Raw genomic sequence first — 22,258 nt, 5'->3', positions numbered from 1 at the left:
TATGAGTCATATGCATGTTTGTCGCTCTATCCACCGATGACAGAGAAATACGGCACTTCTGTATTTCTCTGATGATTCAACGAGGAGCAGGTGAACAGGAAGCAAGCAGACATAGTGAGAAATGTGTTAGATATAATGGAGCAGAGAGCCATGAATAATGTGTGTGGAGGGGTGTGTGTCTGCCGTGTCATACTCCATCAGAGTGTAACCAGCTCACTGTGAGTCAAATATTAGAGGCTGTGAGTATACTGATGTTATGCCATTTAAGAAAGGTTTAATATCATGCTTCACCTATTTTAGTCTTGTGTTCTAGTCCAGATTTTAAAAAAATTAAAGTTGAAAAGGCTTTTTGCTCTAAATTAGGAAATCTTTCTTAAACCTACAATGGCAAATGACGTTTTGAGGCAGATTTAAATAATGTTAATGCAGTTTAGAGAGGAGGTTTAGAAATGATGGGTATCTTTGGAAGCCCTAATTTCCGCAGTATAGATACACCAAAAGGAGTAAGGGGCTAAAAGTAAGGGCTGACATATTTAGGTCAACCAACTAAACAATGGTTCTGCATACCAATGGTGGATTTTATATGGCAGCATAAATGGTTGGATTTTATATGGCAGCATAAAAGTAATCTATCTGACTCCAGTGGTTTAATCCAAGTCTTCTGAATCAATCTAATCAGTTTTGGGTGATTTTTGGTTTAAAATGGGTTTGAAATCATGATCGCCTTGGAGACTGCTGATGTGATGATTTAAGGTGATAAACAAACAAAAACATGTTGTCATTTTTTGGTCTGTTCTCATCCAATTCTGAAGACATGGATTTAATCACTGGAGTCTTATGGATTATTTTTATGCTGCCTCTATGTGCTTTATTCACTTGAATTCTTTGGACAAACAGAACTGAGATATTCTTCTAAAAATCTTTGTTTATGTTTTGCAGAAGAAAGTAAGTTATGGTACATGTCCAAAAATAATTATTATGTCGTGGTCCTTTTTTTGGTACTTTTAGTGTTTTCATCAATGTGTGTTGGTTTTCGTGTAGGCCTACTGCTAAAAAAATAAAAATGAATAAAAAGTAGTGTACCTGCAGAGTTGTTGTCCACAAGTTGCATGTAGGTGTTTCACTCAACAAAGAGCTTCTTCGTAGCTGCTAAATGATAAAGGATGACTTTGCAGGTTTGCTTTCAGTCAAATGTAGGTAAATATCTACTGTTAGTTCTCTGTGTTATAAAGTATCCCATTAGCGATCTGATTCTTTTTAACCAACAGAAAATTGAGGACACGGCTAGCTACGCCACTACTTCGCTAATGTAAAGCTATTATTTAAGACATGACAACTGAGAAACAATAGAAGTGATGCTTGCTTGCTGTCCAACACTGCAATTTTTTTCATCAAACAGATGGAAAAACAATTAAAGTATCAGAAAAATGTCTCTAAGAATTACTCATTGGGAAAAAAAGGCAATGCCAAGTCTATTGCTCCAAAAATCGGTATTTTGTTTTGACAAGGTCCTTATAAATAACCAAAACAATGTAGCCATAAAAATAAAATTCAGTCAATGTGAGCAGCAACCATTTAATTTTTTTCTCTGACCCAGAAATCTTTTGAGCAAATTTGTTTGGCCTATCAATAATCAATAATGTTATCAGTACTGGTCAGACTGGAGAGAAAGTTGCAGCTAAAAATAATTAAACCACTTGGAGTGGATGATCTCGGGAAAAGGTAATTTAAGAGCAAAAGAGATAGAGAGAAAAAGGAGGAAACCACTGCTATAAAGCATGACCCCATTGCTCTGGCTTCCTTAACATCTCTTATTAATACACATACAACAGTGAAAGCTTATTAAAACTGATCCCATGCAGTGATCAAAGACTGGCTCCTTTTCAGCTTTTTAATAAGTATACGTTTACCTTCAGTAAAGGGAGAACACAATTTGCAGGTCAGAATAAAATATCTAAGTTAATTAATAATTGCCAAATATTTTGACATGTATAAATTCTATGGGATATGTAAATATGGTAACTGTTTTGTCATACCAGTTCCTTGATTCATGAATGTTTTCTTCTAATCTGGTATTATCAAAAGCACTATTGTTCACAGAATACATAGGCCTGCCTTGTATATGCCAGTTGGATTGTAAGTGTTTGACCTCTGTGTTTCTTGGAGTTGGTAGCTGATTTGATTTTAATTTCTTGATGCCACATGGATTAGTGGTTTATTTAACATTTGGCTTTGCTGCTCTCTAGTGATGATAATGTATCATTAACTTAAAGGGATAGTTCTCCCCAAAAATTAAATTTTTGCATTTACTCACCCTCATGCCCTTACTTTCTTTCTTTTGCTGAACACAAACACAGATTTTTAGAAGACAATCTCAACTCTGTTGGTCCTCACAATGTAAGTGAATGTTGATCAGAACTCAGAAGGTCCAAAAGGATAAAAGTAATCCATAAGACTCTAGTAGTTAAATACCTTTCTTCAGAAGCAATATGATAGGTTAGGGTGAGAAATAGATATATATTTAAGTCATTTTTTTATACTGTAAATATGTCTGTAATTTTAACGGTAAAAGTCTGTAAAAATGCTACAGAAAAAAATATACAGGTAAAATATACAGTAACTTCTACTAATACAGTAGTTTTTACAACAAAATATTGTAAAAATGACATTTTTTAGATGTAAAAAGTATGATTTTCTTGTATAATTAATGGTAAAAATGTACATTACATTTAACAAGAGAGTACATGTACTTTTTACAGTAAATTATTGTTAAAATTACAGTAAAAAAAAAACAATAATTGGGCATTCCCACAATTCCCTTCATGACCCATCATATTTCATTATATTTTATGAGAATAGTTATGTTTCTTCTTATTTTTAATATCAGTTACATACACTGGGGTGTTCTGTTTTATATTTAATGTAGTTTATTTAATGTTTACTGCATAATCTACATTTCATATGTGTTACCCTGATGGTGTTAAGTGTTTGTGTGTGTTACACTGTGCATTGTTTATTAGTCATTGCTCCTGGAAGAGCCACTATTGGTGAACTTCATGTCATCATGTGCTCTTCTGTAATTTTTACAGTGATTAACAATTCCTTATAAAGTAAAAAAAAATATTATTACAGTTTCAGAAGGTTAATATCAAGTTTATATATATTTTTTTTTTTTTTTGTAACAGATTTTTATTTTATTTTTATTTTCTTTAACAGTCTTCTAAAAATTGTATTTTGTGTTCTGCAAGTCATATACATCTGGGATGGCATGAGGGTGAGTAAATGATGAGAGATTTATATATATATATATATATATATAATTTTTTTTGTGGTAAATTATCCCTTAAAACAAAGGAGAATAGGCCTACCTGAGTACACTGATTAAAAAGGGATAGTTCACCCAAAAATTTTGTCATTATTTAATCAACTTAATGTTGTCCATAACCCGTATGACGTCCTTTATTTTGTGGAACACAAAAGGAGATATTAGGCAGAATGGCTGCCAAAGTCACCATTCACCCTCACTGCACCTTTTTGAATAGTGAATAGTGACTGAGGCTGTCATTCTGCCTAACATCACCTTTTGTGTTGCAATTTAGTTGGAATATATCAAAGTTAATGTGAATCTGTTCTTGCCCTGATCTCGATACAGTCACAACAGTATTACACCATAAAGTTACATTACAGTGGCATCAGGCTTCATTTTCCCAGAATGTTAATGATGGCTTTTGTACTCTGTTTTTTTTTATTTTATTTTTTTTATTAAAACTGGATCTTAAACATCTAACGTACCGGTTTTTAGTTGTTTTACATATTATATTTTAGCCTGGATTTTGCCATGAAAAAAGCCATAGAAGCTGGCAAACAAAGAGCAATCTTTAAATTGTCATATTAGAATAGTAGTCCATGTCTCACTTTCAGACATCATTGTCTCAATGGTCATAGTGACAAAAATACGTTCATAGAATCAAAGTGCATTGATTAAAGTGTCCAGCACCGGATAACCAAAAAAACAAAAAAAAAACAAATTTACATTAAATAATTGACTTAGACAAAAAAATACATACAAATGTCCAAAGGTGATACCAGCCACCCAGCTCAGGCCTAAAAATCTAAGAACAAGTCTAAGAATTTGAGCCTCTTTTGTCTGTCACAATGTACATTATGTCTGTTCAATCCTTGTTCCTCAGGGCTACGTCCACAGAAATGCAGGGTCCCTGACCACCTGAGCAAGACGCTGGTTAAAAGGCCTGTAGAAGCTTTGCAGGATCTCCTTGGTTATAGGCAACATTGGGCCGAGATTACGATTGGCTGGTCTTCTGGTGTTGGAGGCGGGGCTCTTAGTGATGTCTGCTTCCTTCTGCAGAGTAAGAGGTCCTGTACAGTCAGTGAAGCAAAAACACACATTAATACATGTAAGTGCAAGTACACTAGGGTTGCCATCTATCTACCACCTATGGGACAGGAGGTGGAATAATGTGGCAGTATTGGAATGATCTGCTCGAAATCACACACAGGGACACAAACATAAGAAAACTGGATGCACATTTGAGACTAGGCAGATCTATATTACCTTGAAATATACATTTATTTACATTTACATGTATTCATTTAGCAGACAATTTTATCCAAAGTGACTTGAAAATGTATGTGAAAAAAATAACATCCTAGCTAATATGGGATGGTTGGCAACACTAACGTGCACATGGGGAGATTTGCATGTTAAAATTACATACTTATGAAGACTTCAGAGGTTAAGCGAACAGATACATATTTGCATACACATTTAATTAGAAACATGAAAAGTGACTCACCCAACTGTAGAAAGTCAAAGACTCTCCGCATGGTGTTTTTCCGGTTGGCAGCATGATCCTCCAATCGTAGGATGAGAATTTGCTCCCTATTGAAAACACTCAGCCAGTCCAGCAGGTACATGACATACAGTCCAACCTGAAGCCTCACCTACAGAAAACAGGTGTGAAACAGTCAAAACCCACAGACATTGGTGCCAGACTCCCCAGAGAACTAATCTAGGACTTTCGTGATTCATTTGTCATTTTACAAAAGGATTAAACATGTAGTTATGCTGGCCTTATAAATTTTGTTCAATTTCTTATACAAAGCAATCCTATAACTTCATAAGACTTGGAATATAGTCATATGGACCACTTTTGTAATATACTTTATAGAGCTTATTTGGCCTTTTTTATTGTTTGACAGCCCCAGTACTCATTCACTTTCATTCTGAACATTGTGTTTACCATCTTCTTTTGTGTTTCACAGAAGAAGAAAAAAAACTACATATGGATTTCTATCAAATGAGGGTAAATAGATGACAGAATTCTCACTTTTGGTTAAACAAATAATTTTAAAGATATTGTGAATTCAATTTCATGTGTTCACCAACAGATGGACCCAAAGGTTCAACAGAACATTCAGCAGTTAGAGTAAACATAGACAATCCGTCAATAATTTTCTGTTTTACAGTATATCATATTTTACTTTTGTTTACAATATAATTTTAAACGTAGCTTATTCTAATATTTTCTGGTCTATATACCTGGTCTATATAACTATTTGATACAGTGTATTATAATACAATTCAATACAATTTGGTTTTGTATTACAGGTACATATTACCAGAGTAAGCAGCTATTATTCAGCAATAGACAAGGTTTTGCTGATGCATCAGCCAGCTTTCGTCCAAGCCATAATCAAACATACATGACTAGAAACTGCAGCTTAAAAGGATAATTCACCCAAAAATAAAAATTATCTCATAATTTACTTACCCTTCTGCCATCCCAGATGTGTATGACTTTCTTTCTTCTGCAGAACACAAATTAAAATTTTTAGAAGAATATTTCAGCTCTGTAGGTCCATACAATGCAAGTGAATGGATGCCAACATTTTGAAGCTCCAAAATTGACATAAGGGCATCATAAAAGTAATCCATATGGCTTTAGTGGTTAAATCCATGTGTCCAGACACAATCTTATAGGTGTGGGTGAGAAACAGATAAATATTTGAGTCATTTTTTATCATAAAGTCTCCTCCCTACTCAGTAGGGGGCGATATGCACGAATAATGTAAATCACCAAAAACAGAAGAAGGAGAAAGTGAAAGAAATGGACATAAATACTGATCTGTTTCTCACTCACACCTGTCTTATCACTTCAGAAGATATGGATTTAACCACAAGAGTCGTCTGGAGTATTCTTATGTTGTCCTTATGTGGATTTTGGAGCTTCAACATTTTGGCAGCCATTCACTTGCATTATATGGACCTACATAGCTGAGATATTCTTCTAAAAAATATTTGTTTGTGTTCAGCAGATGAAAGAAATTCATACACATCTGGAATGGCATAAGGGTGAGTAAATGACGAGAGAATTTTCATTATGGGGTAAACTAACCCTTTAAGGTAGCAGACAATTTATTTTTACTTATTCACATCACACGTTTATTTAAAACTGCTTTGATTTCAGTTTCCAACAGACTTCTCCAGATATGAACCATCCCGTGGCCACACAGCTTTGTGGAACAGCCAGAATAGCTCAACTCCTGGTGGGTCTATCTTATATATACGGAGGGACCTGGTCACTGAACCAATTTCATCATATCAGACTGAATGAGATCTGACTCATGGCAGATGCCCTCAGTTCTCTGACATAATTAGATTTACAGACTGTGATGCTTTGGTGAAACATATCCATCTCTATTTCAAAGGATCTGATACATTTTTTGTAAAATAAAGGGGTCATATCATGAGGAATCAAATATTCCTTAATCTTTTAAGATAAAAGACCTTGATGTCCTATGGAAACATTCTTTAAATTTCAAAACATAAAACTTTCCAGTCCAGAAAGAGCATTTATTGAAACTAAGCTGCAAAAATGTCTTGTTTGGAACTTCTGCAACTTTGTGACATTGTACATAGGAATACATTAGAAACAGCTGGCTGAAGTTTATGTTTAGGTATGACTTTGGCATAAAAACTTTATAATTGGAGAAAAAAAATCATACTGTATAAGTTGTATGACCCTTATGATATAGTCAAGCCTGTATTACTTACATAGCATTTGAGTGAATGCAAATTCAGATGGTCAGATTTCATATTGCAGTGACACTCACTGGCATCAAGTTGTTGAGAGTGGTGTTGTAAATGCAGGAACGGATGGAACTCTCAGCCAAGCAAGCCTCAAACAGCTGCAGCGACTCTGATACTCGCTCATGAAAATCCTCCACAGATTTATTGGTCATGCCAAAGTATAAATAGTCTGAGTAAAGTCTGCTCTCTCACACACAAATACACACACAAACCCATAATGCACAAATTTATGATTAGAGATAAAAGGACAGTCTAAAGTGCATTTCTCACATACAGGGTAATATAACACTGGTTATGAAATCTATTATATTATCAACAGATAATAATATATCTAGTATGAATTAATTATTATATTTGTCTGATTTGAAGTTGGAGTTGTTAATAGGACATGAAATTGGATTAGTACCTCTCTACTGGGTCTCTGAGCATCACAATGAATCTGGCATCTGGTTGGACAGCATGAATGAAGTCTTGCACCAAAAAAGGAGGCTCCACCCCTGTACCGTTGTCATAAAAATAAACCCAAGCATTGTTGTCCCACATAGTGGATGCACTCGCTTCACCTGCCAATCAAAAAAGGTAAATAAGTCACTACACACAACATTCATTTAAGTGTTTGATTATTAGCACCAGTTGAGAATCCTGCTTCATTCCAACCAACTACATATTTCATTTGAAGCTGCATTAGTAAGCCATAAGTAGATAAATTATATCAGTGGTTAGATTTAAATGGGTTGTTTGATGCTGCTTTAATTTCTCAGGCCTCAGTATACAAAAAAAAAAAAAAAAAAAGACAGAGGGCAGAACTTCACCATAGCATCTCCAATGGAAAATAAATCCTGTTTTGCTAGTCGGTATGATTCTAATAATAGCTTTCTCAAATAATAATACAATTAAAACAAATACAATATCAAAACAGAAGGGCCAATGAAAACACACTTTTATCTACACTGATATTCTTTGAGATACCTGAATAACTAAAGAAAAAAAACCCCTGATATTTAGTAATGCATTAGGAAAGGCAAAAACTTTACCAATTATGATGTTAACTTCTGTGGGGCTTTTCGAGGAGTTGCTAATCAAGAGATCCTGAATCTGATTGGCTGCTTGGTCAAAGAGATCTAGGTAATCTTTCAGTGGGTATGGGTTATGAAAACCATTACTCAACCTGATGATACCTAAAACCAGGGGAAACAAAGTATGATTAAAATCAGATGTAAATGAGCTTGAAACTGAATTAGAGGGCTGCTGTAACTGTGAAATGTAATTGTGTAATCAATTAAACAAGATAAAACCCAGTGATTTGTGTAAATTAAGCAGATGCTCTGCAAAACAAGAAAATGGAAGCAACACAGAGATGAAGGACAATTTTATTGACTTAAAAGGGAATAAATTAGTCAGCATCATGAATCAGACTGAATCGCATTGTGAATTCAGCAACATACGTTTTGCTGCTAGAATCGGTCCATGCTTACTGAAATTTTAATCCCCGCCCCCCGGTGGAAGAAGCTGGAAGTGCTGTTGAACATATAGAAACCATTTACACCTGGTATTAAGATGCATCTTGGGTGATCCGATCACCTGGTCAGGTGAGACACATTGCTCTTTACACCTAGTCGCTTAAATGCGTCTCCTGTGACCACTTGTGATCGGATGTGGAGGGGAGGGACTCAATCGATCACTAGGTCAGTGTGATACTGCATGACATGAAAGCACAACAAAGTCAGAAAAGACAAAGAAAGTGCAAAAAAATGGTGCACTATTTCTCCAAGAATTACCTGCAGTGGATGACCTGCAGGGGTGGACTTGAATGAAAAATCAGCCCGGGATTTTACATAGAAATTGGCCCAAAAGTTGTTGAGCGGGGGTGGGGGCAGGTTGTGTCACTGCCCTTTTCTGCATATCGCTGCCCCCTTCAGCATATCCGGTTCTCCCAATGGCCAGTCTGCCCCTGATCGGCCCCACAGTGCGTCGACCTACCGGGAAAATGCCCGGTATGCCAGATTACCAATCCAGCCCTGATTACCTGTATTAACCTGATCTGCTGATGTCTGTGGTTCTCATAAGTTTCGCTGCATGTTGATTTCAGCCATACTGAAGAAGATCCATGAAGTTCTCATGCTTGTGTATATACAGTAGGCATATCTGCTTTTTCAAATTTTCCAATCGGACGGGTATTTCCTTTTAAAGCCACTCGAAACCGGCAAAATTTAAACTCTTGTTTTAGCTGTTGATTGACAGCTGAGGGGTGATGCTTCGCTGGTCATAGGCACATGTAAGCTTCAGTTTCTGAGGGAAATGTCCACATAGAGGCGCTAAAAGTGAGTTGTATTTTTAGTTTTCAATTGTGTAATATATTCAACAAGAAATTCATATTTTATTAATTCTAGTCCCCAAACCCAAACCTAAACCTAACTTTTAGTAGAGTTAATATTTCATTTGCAACCTCCGAAGCACACTCACTATTGTTTATGTGTACATGATTACTTCCTGGTTCCCACAGGTCCTGAACCAGCGTCTCGGAGCAATGAGCTCACGCAATGTGCTATAAGAAGCACTAGAGAGAAATGTGATCACATTTGAATTGATGCAAAATGTCTAATGGGGGATGGCACTTGTCAGTAACTGGACTGAATATGGCTGATTTCAGAGAGCATGAACTTTCGGAAGCAATATATTGATTTCCGTGTCATGTTGCATGAATTTACATCTTAAACTAAAGATTTCTTAATCACAGTGGAATCCGAAATCCATTGAACTCACCAAACCTCTTTCTCGTCCACCAGTGTGGTTCTTTCATAGTGGTGAAATGGACCTCAGGATGTAGCCGTAACCGGTCGTAGAGATCCGTGGTCCCACACTTGGGCTGGCCGATAATGTAAAAAAAAGGTAGGCAACGCAGGCGGTAACGTCTCCCGGCATGCTGGTGAAGGTGAATCGGAAAAGCTCTGCGCAGGTGGTCATAAATAGCTTGAAAGCGCTTTGAATATAGAGCATACATGTTTTTCCCATAGGGATCTTCTGTAATATTCCCAAAAAATTCTTCATACCAGCAAGGATTCTTGAGATAGGGAAGAAATTTGTGAGGAATTGCAGAAAATATCTGGGAAGGAGAAAGAGCAGAACAGAAGGTTTTTGCTAGCAAACTGTTACTTGTAAGAGTGTAAAACAATTATTTATGAGGTCATGTACTTTTGATACATTATATATATATATAACATGAATGTGTAATAATTGAAATCAGAATTTGAATATAGGTTAATTTTCCAACTGTAAGTGTAAAATTACTTGCAAATCTTCCATCCTTCAAAACTCATTGAATCTCTACACAAATTCTACACAAGTTAAGCAGACCATTCATTGCATTTGGCATTATCATAATGTATGAAAACACAGTATGTGGTTTCACATTTGAGCCCCAAACTCTGCCAATGAGAATAAAAATGTTTGCTTTTCATTTTTTTTATTTTATTTTATTTATTTTTTATTATTATTTAACAATATAATTCAAATGCACACACCTGTGGCTCTTTCTCTCTAAGTTCTCCAAGGTCAGGCACCCTTTTACGGCTAAAATCCACTTTGGCCACAATGCTTCGCACAACCTCTCTCACAACAGTGTAGTCTGTAACTGTGGACATATCAAGGGCCATATGTGTTGGTTGAGACAATACTGTGATTTGAAATGGTGATGGAGTTAGAAAGAGCCCCTTTTGGTCTCTCGTCAAGATGTAGGAAGCCATGATGAAAATGGTGACAATAAGCCCAAAAAGGAAGGTTAAAATTTTGACTTTCCGTACAGACCCAAGCATCGAGGGGCCCCATGCTTGGTGCTGCACTCTGTTGTTGTCTATGATAGTCCACACCTTTGTCCACCTGTTGTCCAGATTGAGAAATGCAGGCTCCAGTTTTTCATAAGGAGCACTGAGAAGCCCATACTTCTGGTTCATTTTTCTGTTAATTGTATCTGCTTCACATATAAAGTGAGTCCCATTGATGTGAGTTATTGTAGGGAGAAGTTTGCCCCATCACATGTACATCGCTTGCCTGAAGTACAGCATAACCCACAAGAGCCCTGTTTTGCCAATTAAATCACAATCTTTCATACAGCAGATGTTGTGTGGCTTCAGGCCATTGTTTTTAATAGGGTGCTTGTGGGCGGAGAGACAAACAGTGGAATGAGCAAGCTGACTGCTCGGGTTTCCAGCACGTGTGGCGAGGGGCAAGATGTGTGGGAGATGATCGGAGCACTCCTTTAATTTAGCTGCCACAGATAACACAAAGGCAGCAGGGTTAACACAGAAACAAAACGCAGATGTTGTCAAGGTCACAAACGGCCATTCAACAGCTCAGATCTCAGAATGGACTATTCCTGTAAGAAAGGAAAAGAGTGTTACTGCAAACAAAGCCATTATACCAAAGAGATTTCATTGATTTGAGTCTCATCTAGGTCTCCCGTTTTGAAAAGACCAGCACTGCTGGTCACCAGCATGTGTTGTGTTTGGATGCTGGTCCAGCACTAAGCAGCCTGAACCAGTATGTAAACTTTTGATGAGAACATTTTTTATGTAACATCAAAAGCCAATTACAAGGATAGTTCACCAAAATATTTAAATTCTGTCATTGTTTACTCACCATGATGTTGTGCCAAACTTCTTCTCTGGAACACAAAATGAGGTGTAAGGCAGAATGACAGCCTCGGTCACCATTCATGTTTATTGTAAACAGACTAACATACTGCCTAACATCTCCTTTTTGTGTTCCAGTGAGGGAAGGAAGTCAAATGGGTTTGGTACAACATAAGGGTGAGTAAATGATAACAGAATTTCCATTTTCTGGTGAACTATATTTAATTCAGCATTTTTATAGCAAAACAAGCTGGCTTTGATGTAACTTTCAAAAGTTTTATAAATATATAATGAATACAATTCATAGCAATCAATTCACACATATAATATTTATGGAATTAATTTTATTTTAGACAGATAGGGAAAATAAAGTGGATAAAGAAGCAGTGCAATCCAACAAAAACAGGAACAGTTGTCCCAAGGACTACCTTTTCTTTACTGAAAATGTGCAGAATTATTCCACATTGGGCACTGGCTCTGACACAGATATAAAAGGGGTTTGAGGTAGTGGGGTGTCGGAAATATTTAAGAATCTGTTTCTGTCTCACACACTTGCCAATAGCATTACGATGGGGTTTGGATCAGCACCAGAGAAAGGATGGCAGAAAGATCACACAGGCCACAGAGTGTGTGTGGCATATGGTGTATGTGTGGGTATGTATGTGTCCACTGTGTTTTTGCGTAATGTGTGTTTTGGAGAGTTTAGTGTGTAATCCATTCAGACATGATAGCCTCAGGACATGCTAAATTAAGATCAGAGCAGACCAGCTGCTGGCTAATAGATTCATTTTTTATTTGACATCCCCCACTCCCTCTCTTCTTTCACTCTCTTACCTTGTCTCTCTGTCTTTCTTTATGACTGTTTCTTTCATTCTTGGCAACAATACAAACACACAATAAAGACACAACACAATACCCTGACATCTGTTGGACCATTCAGGGGCACTTTATTATTTCAACTACATAATGGAAACGTTAACTGTTTCAAAAACTGTGATACATTTTTTAGCTCAACTGGTAAAGCATGGCACTAGCAACAACATGATCACAACATGTTGCTATCAAATGAACCGGTACTATGACATGGATCCCATTCTGCTGAGTTACTGACAAGTGGCATCTACCATCACAAATCTTTTCATCAATTAAAATGCCTGTGGCACAACTGATAGCATGTTAGACACTGGTTCTGATCCCATAGAAACCAGGAAGAAATTGTGTTTATATAATCATGATGAGTGCCATTCAGAGGTTGCATTTTAAGATTACATTTTTGCTCCACTGATGATTAGGTTTATGGTTGGGGTTTGGGTTACGATGTATGGTTATTATAATATGCATTCCTGTTGACTGTATTACATAATTTACAATTAAAAACAATGCGCTTTACAACTCGCTTTTGGTGCCACTCTCTGGACATTTTACACAAAAACGTCATGGTTACTTGTGTAACCTCCATTCCCTGATGGAGGGAACGAGACGTTGTGTCGATATAGTGACACTAGGAGTCACTCTTGGAAGCTCGAGACACCTCTGGTCTTTGATAAAAGGCCAATGAAAATTGGCGAGTGGTATTTGCATGCCACTCCCCCGGACATATGGGTATAAAAGGAGCTGGTGTGCAACCACTGATTCAAGTTTTATGCTAAGGAGCTGAGACAAGGTCCGGTCATTTCAGCGGGTAGTTCAGCGTTGTGGCAGGAGGAACACAACGTCTTGTTCCCTCCATCAGGGAACAGAGGTTACACAAGTAAACATGACGTTCCCTATCTGTCACTTACTCGACGTTGTGTCGATGTAGTGACACTAGGGCTCCCTATATGAAACGCCGCAACTGGCTGAACTGTGTTATGTGAACTGGCGGTGTGTGACGGGCAGACAACTGTGTGCCTCGTAGCCAGCGCACCAGGCCGACATGTATTTAAGTGGAAAATACATCACATGGACTTGCCAAACTATGTTGGAAGTATGTCATGTGGGGAAGACTCATGGTAGATCCTACCCAACGGGGGAGGTGTTACTACAAACATGGAGACTGTGGCAGAGGGGGCTCTGCCCAAGGAAGACGCAGTTTGCCAACAGGGAAACGAATTAGCAGAAGATATACATCGCATGGGGTTACCTTACAGGGAACCGCCACATGCGGAGCACCTACCCCAGAACAGCGCTCTTAGTTAGCACGTGTACTGGGCCGGTAGCGAGTCTCTCCAAAAACTCGACTGCCACAGGGCTCGGAGGAAGTCAACCAGGGAACATAGTTTGTGAACACTACAGGGAATTAATGGCGCACATCTTCAGCTCAGAGGAGGTGAAAGGCACTATGTGCGGCTGGCTATCCCAGGCTTATCCGCTTGTATTGCGTGCCACTACCCGGGATGAAACCGGTTCCACCTGGAGGTTGTAGAACCTCGCAAAGGTGTTGGGTGTTGCCCAGCCCGCTGCTCTGCAAATGTCTGTTAGAGAGGCACCCCTGGCCAGGGCCCAGGAGGCCGCTACACCCCTGGTAGAATGGGCTCGTAGCCCTACCGGGGTGGCACGTCCTGGGCGTGATATGCCATAGCTATGTTAGCGTTAATGAGCCAGTGGGCGATCCTCTGCTTGGAGACAGCACTTCCTTTCCGTTGTGCACCAAAGCAGACAAAGAGCCGCTCAGAGATCCTAAAGCTCTGCGTGCGATCCAAATAGATACGTAAAGCGCGCACTGGACACAGCAATGACAGGGCTGGGTCTGCCTCCTCCTGGGGCAGCGCTCGCTGGTTCATCACCTGGTCCCTAAAAGGGGTCATGGGAACTTTGGGCACATAGCCCGGTCGGGGTCTCAGGATCACATGAGAGTAGCCCGGACTGAATTCCAGGCATGTTTCGCTGACAGACAATGCTTGCAGGTCTCCTACCCTCTTGATGGAAGTAAGTGCATTCAGGAGGGCAGTCTTCAAGGAGAGTGCCTTAAGCTCGGCTGACTGCAAAGGCTCAAAGGGGGCTGTCTGTAGACCCTGAAGAACTACAGAGAGGTCCCATGAGGGAACGAGGCGCGGTCTGGAGGGGTTCAGCCTCCTGGTGCCTCTCAGGAACCTGGTGATTCCCTAAGGACTTACCGTCCACTGTGTCGTGGTGTGCTACTATCGCAGCAACGTACACCTTCAAGGTGGCAGGGGACAGCCACCCTTCCAACCTCTCCTACAGGAAGGAAAGCACTGATCCGACTGCGCATCTCTGGGGGTTTTCCCGTCGGGAAGAACACCACTTAGTGAACAGATGCCACTTAAAGGCATATAGGCGCCTCATAGAGGGGGCCCTAGCCTGAGTGATCATGTCTACCACCGTGGGTGGTAGACCGCTTAGGTCTTCCGCGTTCCGTCCAGGGGCCAGACATGGAGATTCCAGAGGTCTGTTTGCGGGTGCAAGATGGTGCCCCATCCCTGAGAAAGAAGGTCCTTCCTCATAGGAGTTCGCCGGGGGGGCTGTCACGAGGAGGGTGAGGTACGAGAATGACGTCTGGGTGGGCCAGTAGGGTGCTACTAGGACGACCTGCTCCTCGTCCTCCCTGACCTTGCACAGAGTCTGTACAAGTAGGCTCACTGGGGGAAATGCATATTTGCGCAGGCCAGGGGGCCAACTGTGTGCCAGAGTGTCTATGCTGAGAGGTGCCTCGGTCAGGGCGTACCAGAGCGGGCAGTGGGAGGGTTCTTGGGAGACAAACAGGTCTACCTGTGCCTGTCTGAATCGACTCCAGATCAGCTGGACCACCTGAGGGTGGAGTCTCCACTCTCCCCTGAGGGTAACCTGCCATGACAGCGCGTCCGCTGCAGTGTTGAGGTCGCCCAGGTTGTGAGTGGCTCGCAGCAACTTGAAGTGCTGCTGACTCCAGAGGAGGAGACGGTGGGCAGGTTGTGACATACAACGAGAGCGCAGACCGCCTTGGCGGTTGACATATGCTACCGTCGCCGTGTTGTCTGTCCGAACTAACACGTGCTTTCCCTGGATCAACGGCCAGAACCTCTGCAGGGCGAGCAGAATTGCCAGCAACTCGAGCCAGTTGATGTGCCAATGCAGTCGTGGGCCCGTCCATAAGCCGGCGGCTGCATGCCCATTGCAAACAGCACCCCAGCCCGTTTTGGAGGCATCTGTCATGACCACAACGTGCCTGGAGACCTGCTCTAGGGAAGCGCCTGCCCGTAGAAACATGAGGTCGGTCCAAGGGCTGAAGTGGCGGTGACAGACCGGCGTGATGACCACGCGATGTGTCCCGCAGCGCCATGCCCATCTCGGGACTCGAGTCCGAAGCCAGTGCTGAAGCAGTCTCATATGCATCAACCCGAGCGGGGTGGCCACCACTGAGGATGCCATATGCCCCAGGAGCCTCTGAAAGAGTTTCAGTGGAACCACTGTTTTCTGTTTGAACGCCTTCAAACAGGTCAGCACCGACTGTGCGCACTCGTTCGTGAGGCGCGCCGTCAACGAGACTGAGTCCAACTCCAAACCTAGAAAAGAGATGCTTTGAACCGGGAGGAGCTTGCTCTTTTCCCAGTTGACCCGAAGCCCTAGCCGGCTGAGGTGCTGAGGTGTGCACACAACACATCCCGAGAGCGAGCTAGGATTAGCCAACCGTCGGGATAGTTGAGGATGCGAATGCCCACTTCCCTTAGCGGGGCAAGGGCTGCCTCTGTGACCTTCGTGAAGACGCGAGGGAACAAGGACAGACCGAAAGGGAGGACCTTGTACTGATACGCCCGACCCTCGAATGCAAACTGCAGGAAGGGTGTGTGGCGAGGTAGAATCTAGATGTGGAAGTACGCATCCTTGAGGTCTACCGGTGCGAACCAATCTTGATGCCGGACGCTCGCTAGAGTGTCTGTGTAAAGCCTGGTTCAGTACTCGCAGGTCCAAGATTGGCCACAACCACCGCCTTTTTTTGGTACAATGAAGTAGGGGCTGTAAAACCCCTTCTTCATCTCGGCCGGAGGGACAATCTCGTCAGATGTACCGGCGGGTGGGGCCTCGCGGCGGGGCAGAGCCTGAGGTGCCACACTATATCGTGGCTGTGCTGAGTTCAGGGACATCGAAGTACTTACCTGGCTCCTTGTGACCACCCCCGGAACAGCCTGAGATGGGGGAGGAAGAGGCCTGTCCTCGTGACCCATGGAGACTGTCACATCTGGGGCGGATTTGTGCCACAGCTGGGTGATCAGGGGCGGGGAGACCGCCGCTGGAGCGCCAAACCTGCCAAATAGAGTGGTGGACGGTGGTCGTGATGACAGCCGTGCACACCGGATCTGTGACCCAGGGAACAAGGAAACCACTCTTGCTGAACTCTTGGGTACTGCAGCCACTTGGGCATGCAACGCAATTAAATGCAAACGTAACAAAAGATTCTCCTTCCGGCCCTCGACCGGGGGATGGAGTGGTCTGCTTACCAGCTCCAGAGCAGCAGGTTTCGTCGTCCCTGGGTCGCCTGTCTCAGGGGTGCTTCGAGGCCTTTCGCGGGTTCTTGGCAGACGGGCGTCTGCTTCCTGTGGTGGGCTCCACGCCGGGGCCGGGCCGCAGGGGGACACCCTTGGCGACGAGCAGACGGGTGCAGGATCTTGAGCCGCGCCGGGGCAGGATGTGCCGGATAACCTCCGTCTGCTGCTTTACCACTGAGAACTGCTGGGCAAAGTCCTCGGTGTCGCCGGACTGGCCAACTTGGGAAATGGGGCCAGCAAGGAACCGTGCTTGTCGGCCTCTCCCATCTCGACCAGGTTGAGCAAAAGGTGGTGCTTGGCCGTCAGAGATGATGTAAACCTACAGGCCTTGGACGGGAGCTTTGTGCACCCGCGCCAGGTGGTGGCGCTCTGCGGGCATAGGTGCACCGTGATCATCTTTATTCACCGGGGGATTGCCGAATAGCCCTTGGCCACCCCACCATCGAGGGTAGTGAGGGCGGGGAAGCTGAAAGATCAGGACCGGGCAGTAAAAAGTGGCTCCCACAACCTTGTCAGCTCTTCATGCACTTCCGGGAAGAAAGGAACTGGGGCAGGGTGTGGCTTTGAGCGGCGCTGCGAGCCCAGGAACCAATCATTGAGCCGGGAGGGTTCAGGGGAGAGTGGAGGGTTCCACTCTAGCCCGACGCTCACGGCTGCCCGGGAAAGCATGTCGTCATCTCCGCGTCAGCCTGTGACTGGGCGACCGCACTTGAAGGGAGGAGCCCAGCTGAGGCTTCCGCTCTCCAATGCTGCGCTCGAGAGCTAATCACTTTCGTGGGCTCCGAATAAGAGGTCGAACTCGCTGTGAGACGAGCCGGCGGACTCATCCGGAAGCCCGATCGGGCCAGACGAGCGTGCTGGGGAATGGGAGGTCCACGGGGCGATACCCGGCAGAGGCGGTCCCATTGGAGTCCCTAAATCACCCCCAGTGCTAGCCGCGCTGGCCTCAAACCCGTAGGTAGAAGGACTGAGGCGGGGAGCCTCTGGGGTGACTTGCTTTCTTACGAAGGTAAGCCGTGACCGCATCACTGCCATGGACATGTTCTCGCAATGAATACATGACCCATCCACGAATGCTGTCTCTGCGTGAGCAGTGCCCAGACAAGAAAGACAGAAGGGCGAGAGATAACGAGCGCAACAAGGAATAACACACAAAGGAAAGGCATCTTTAAAAAGACGCGTCTTTAAAAAGACGTTCCGTGTGTGCTGCTCTTTTAGAGAAATATACTCTTTTATTTCTGCCGAAGCGCCCAGGGGCATCCTCTGCAGTGCACCAGTGCAGAGGAGGGAGAAGCCGCTGAAATGCACCATCAGATCCAGCAGAGGTGAATGAACAGTCGTGGGAATTCAGCTCAGTGAGCATGACCATTCAGCTCCGAAGAGAAAATCTGAATGAGTGGTTGCATACCAGCTCCTTTTATACTCGTATGTCCAGGGGAGTGGCATGCAAATACCACTCACCAATTTTCATTGGCCTTTTAGACTTGGTTGAGTGAGTGACAGATAGGGAACTCATGATTATAATTAAAGAAATGCTATAATGCTGGAACTGGAGTTGGAATATCCTTTTAAGATGGTTGTTTGTAAAAATTTTACACAAAAATTAACTACAACTAAAGCATTTTTTCCTCAAGGTAGAACTAACATTACTGCTGAATATGCAGAGTTGGGGAAATTCTAGGCCAGGGCTTTTAAAAACCTAAAAATCTATTTGCTCATCTTTGGTTTCTTCATTTTACTTTGGCAGATTAAAGGGTCTACAAAGTCCTATGGCAGAGGGTTTGGGTTCTTCATCATTTCATCAGACAGTTCAGGGCTGTTATTTACCACCTAATTGTGGTTTAATTTACCTTGGGGAGATCATTAACAGAAATGTGGCTCTAGCAAAGCCCACACAGACCGCTGAAATCCATGTTGAACTAATATATAGATGTGAGGCTCATAAATTATAGATAATTTCCTATTTGTACATGAAAACAGTGTTTTGAATAAATCAGAGAGAGAGAGAGAAAGACAAAGACAGAGAAATGAACAGAGATTAATGAAAGAGCAAGAAAAAAGAGGGAAGGTAGTCAAAGGAGGACATGTGCGTTCCCATGGAGATGAAGGTGTCATTGATCTGTGTTGCCATGGAAAATTGACTGCTTGTATGTGTATGCCGACCTTAAATTACATCATAATCACAGATAGTGTGTGTGAGTCACTTTGATTGGCAATAATTGTGGTCTCATTATTTGTATTGAAAAAAAAAAGTTTTAGGTAAACCGTAGCAAAGTTGTCAGTGTTGATATCTATTTTAAGAATAAGCGTTACATTTCTGATGACTTTAGCATGGAGTTTGGCTGACGTGTGCTGTCACTTTAAATACATTTCAAAATAACAAACCCAGCTCTAAGTATGGGGAGGTGAGCTACCTGTGAGCTTGTCTTCATTATGAATTTTACAGAAGTAGAGGAAAAGACTGGGACATCGTGAGAATGCGTTAGCAATAAAATGAGCACTCACTGCAGGAATGTCACTGCAGTTCACAGCTCATGAATCATTACTGAGAAGCCCCTTCATTACACCTGCCAATCAAAACAACAGGTGACGAGCTCTACAAAGTGCATGCCTATTGATACTTTTGATCATGTTTATGCAACGCTGACATACTTAAACGCCCAACCACATAATACAAATCTCCTTAAATGTGAATTGTGCAATTTCTGCAGCACTAGCCTCACCATATGTGTGTTTAGTGCATTGTAAAGCGGCTGCAGGGTTTTCTGGGTTTTGTTAGAGTGTTCTGTATGGTTGCTAGGTGATTGATTCCTGTCCCAAGTCAAAAGAGCCCATCACCAACTCTCTATGATTTCTCTTCCCTTACAAATCATTCAGAAGGTATAAGTTGATCCCTGAATTGGGCCACAACAATAAAATTCATTGGCTTATTTCTTTTGATAAGTTTTTGTCATGAAGGTCTCTAGATTTTACATGCACAGTTTTGTGTGAATCGGACCAATGGTCTTGGAAGATTTTGAAAAAGTAGATTTTTCAGAGAACTCAAAATAGCGGTCAGAATCCCTACAAAGTATCTAGAGTCCTTAGTAATTAAATTAATTTACCCCTGACAGATCTTTTCTTTCCAATTTGGCAGTAATTTTTTCCACTTTTTCAAACTGCTTGGATCCTGATAATTGCTGTTAGCATCCATATTTAACCCATTTTATTGTGCACCATTTGAAAATTAAACATGGGATCACATGATGTGATGCATTTTTTAAGGTTTCACGAGTTCACTTGATCATATAATTTTAGAGCGAAAAATGGTAAACGAATTTGGCATGTTGTCCGTGTTTGAGTTGAATCTCAAATAAAAAAAGAGCTCTTAGATTCCCCCCGTGTACGTGGAACTATGGACTGGCTAAAGGTGGAGATGGGGAGGAGGAGGGATGCTCAAAAGACATCATAGAAGAGGTAGGAGAGCTACAGTTTATATAGAGCTTGAACGTGATTGATTAATGGGATTATATGAACAAGCACCTCCCGAACTTGAGTTAGGAACTTCAATTCATGAGTTCACTTGATCATATAATCTTAGATCAAAATATGGTAAACGAATTTGGCGTGCTGTCCGTGTTTTGAGTTGAATCTTGAATCAAAACAGAGCTTTTAGATTCCCCCCAAAACAATTAGAGGACAGTGCACCTTGAACGGACTTCGAAGAGAAAGACGAAAATAGGAGTTTGGGAATATTAAATCCCCCCAAGAACGAGCTGGGCGACCATGGCTACGGAGGAGGATCGATAATAGCAAGAACTACGTCATCTTCCCACAGGTAAATTATATATTAAGCATTTCTAGTTGTGGAGGCATCCTCATGCAATGGTCTAATGATTAAGCATTTCTGGATGTGGAGGCATCCTCACGCATTGGTCTGAAAAATAACGTGTCCTGTTGCGGAGGCATCCTCGCGCAATTATTATTGGTTTTGGAGGCGACCTTATGCGATAGTCTGAATAGGTTAAGCATTTCTAGTTGCAGAGGCATCCACATGCAATGGTTTGAATAGGTAAAATATTTCTATTGTGGAGGCATCCTCACACGGTGGTCTGAAAGGATAAACTATTTCTAATTGCAGAGGCATCCTCATGCAGTGGATTGAAAAGATGAAATATTTCTAATTGCAGAGGCATCCTCACTCAATGATCTGAAAAGATAAAATATTTCTAATTGCGGAGGCATCCTCACGCAGTGGACTAAAAAGAAGTGTTGCTTCTCCTGACTGTCTTGACCATAGGACTGACAGATGGGCATTCTTAATGCTTGGATGTTTGGCTGGTCGCGCCCACGGGAAGTTCTTACATGGTTTAGTGATTGTAATGATTGTAACTGGGCTGAGAAAGAGATGTGATTTAAATCTGGCCGTACAACGGCTTGGTTATAGTCATCAATAAAGAGAGGATCGAGGGGGATCCTGGCTCTGTTTCTCCTGTATGAAGAATAGAAGGAGAGAGACTGAAACGGCTGGATGGGTGTGGGTAAGTTGAAAATATAGACGAAGTGACTGTGTCTTGACTGGTCTGTTTTACTTTGTTTGATGAAAAAACTAATGGTATCGTTATCCAAAATGTTTAGGTCAGAGATTTTAGGGTTAACATTGGAATAAAATTTTGATGTGACTGTAAATCGGAGCATCTCAAAAACCCGAAAAAAGCTAGAATGAACATAGCATCGAGGGTTATGGCTGTGTTAGGAGAGCGGTACCCTGCTCGCAGGGTGGATAGGCATTTGCCCAGGATTTCGAGTGTTAAGGGCTGTCTAGCATCTGGGTGGGCAGGCTGAGCTTTTTGAATGCCTTTGATTTGGAGGGAGATTTGAGGATTCATTATTTCTGGGCATGGGTGACCGTAAATTAATTTATGGAAAAAATGAATACTGCAGAGGTACGTTTTTACTGACCTGGGCATGATATGTTTGAAATGAGACAGAAATTAAATGAAAGAAGAGATTGTGAGTAGAGATAAATTGGGGAAAAGTAAGTTGTGTTGACTTTGAAACTGCTTGAAGCTTTTCCA

At 41.9% G+C, this 22,258-nt stretch overlaps 1 protein-coding gene across 4 annotated transcripts in view; it reads right to left on the bottom strand.

The window, feature by feature from the left end:
* Positions 1-3,738: 3,738 nt before the first annotated feature.
* LOC127410842 (carbohydrate sulfotransferase 15-like) overlaps positions 3,739-22,258 on the bottom strand; it is a 38,909-nt gene continuing 20,389 nt past the window's right edge. For 2 of the 4 annotated variants that reach the window (XM_051646048.1, XM_051646049.1), the window contains exons 2-8: positions 10,633-11,483; positions 9,875-10,214; positions 8,146-8,289; positions 7,518-7,674; positions 7,135-7,294; positions 4,815-4,962; positions 3,739-4,377 (exon numbers count right to left, since the gene is read on the bottom strand). In XM_051646048.1, coding sequence (XP_051502008.1) covers positions 4,193-4,377; positions 4,815-4,962; positions 7,135-7,294; positions 7,518-7,674; positions 8,146-8,289; positions 9,875-10,214; positions 10,633-11,061 — 1,563 coding nt within the window. In that variant the 5' untranslated portion in view covers positions 11,062-11,483 and the 3' untranslated portion in view covers positions 3,739-4,192. Of the gene's footprint in view, positions 4,378-4,814; positions 4,963-7,075; positions 7,295-7,517; positions 7,675-8,145; positions 8,290-9,874; positions 10,215-10,632; positions 11,484-22,258 lie in introns of those variants that run through there. The other 2 variants (XM_051646050.1, XM_051646051.1) reach the window with 2 other exon arrangements.

This window comes from Myxocyprinus asiaticus, chromosome 20 (assembly GCF_019703515.2).
Source record: "Myxocyprinus asiaticus isolate MX2 ecotype Aquarium Trade chromosome 20, UBuf_Myxa_2, whole genome shotgun sequence".
NCBI classification, from domain to species: domain Eukaryota; kingdom Metazoa; phylum Chordata; class Actinopteri; order Cypriniformes; family Catostomidae; genus Myxocyprinus; species Myxocyprinus asiaticus.
The sequence above is the reverse complement of the archived record's forward strand: the minus strand, read 5'-3'. Positions and strand labels throughout refer to the sequence as shown.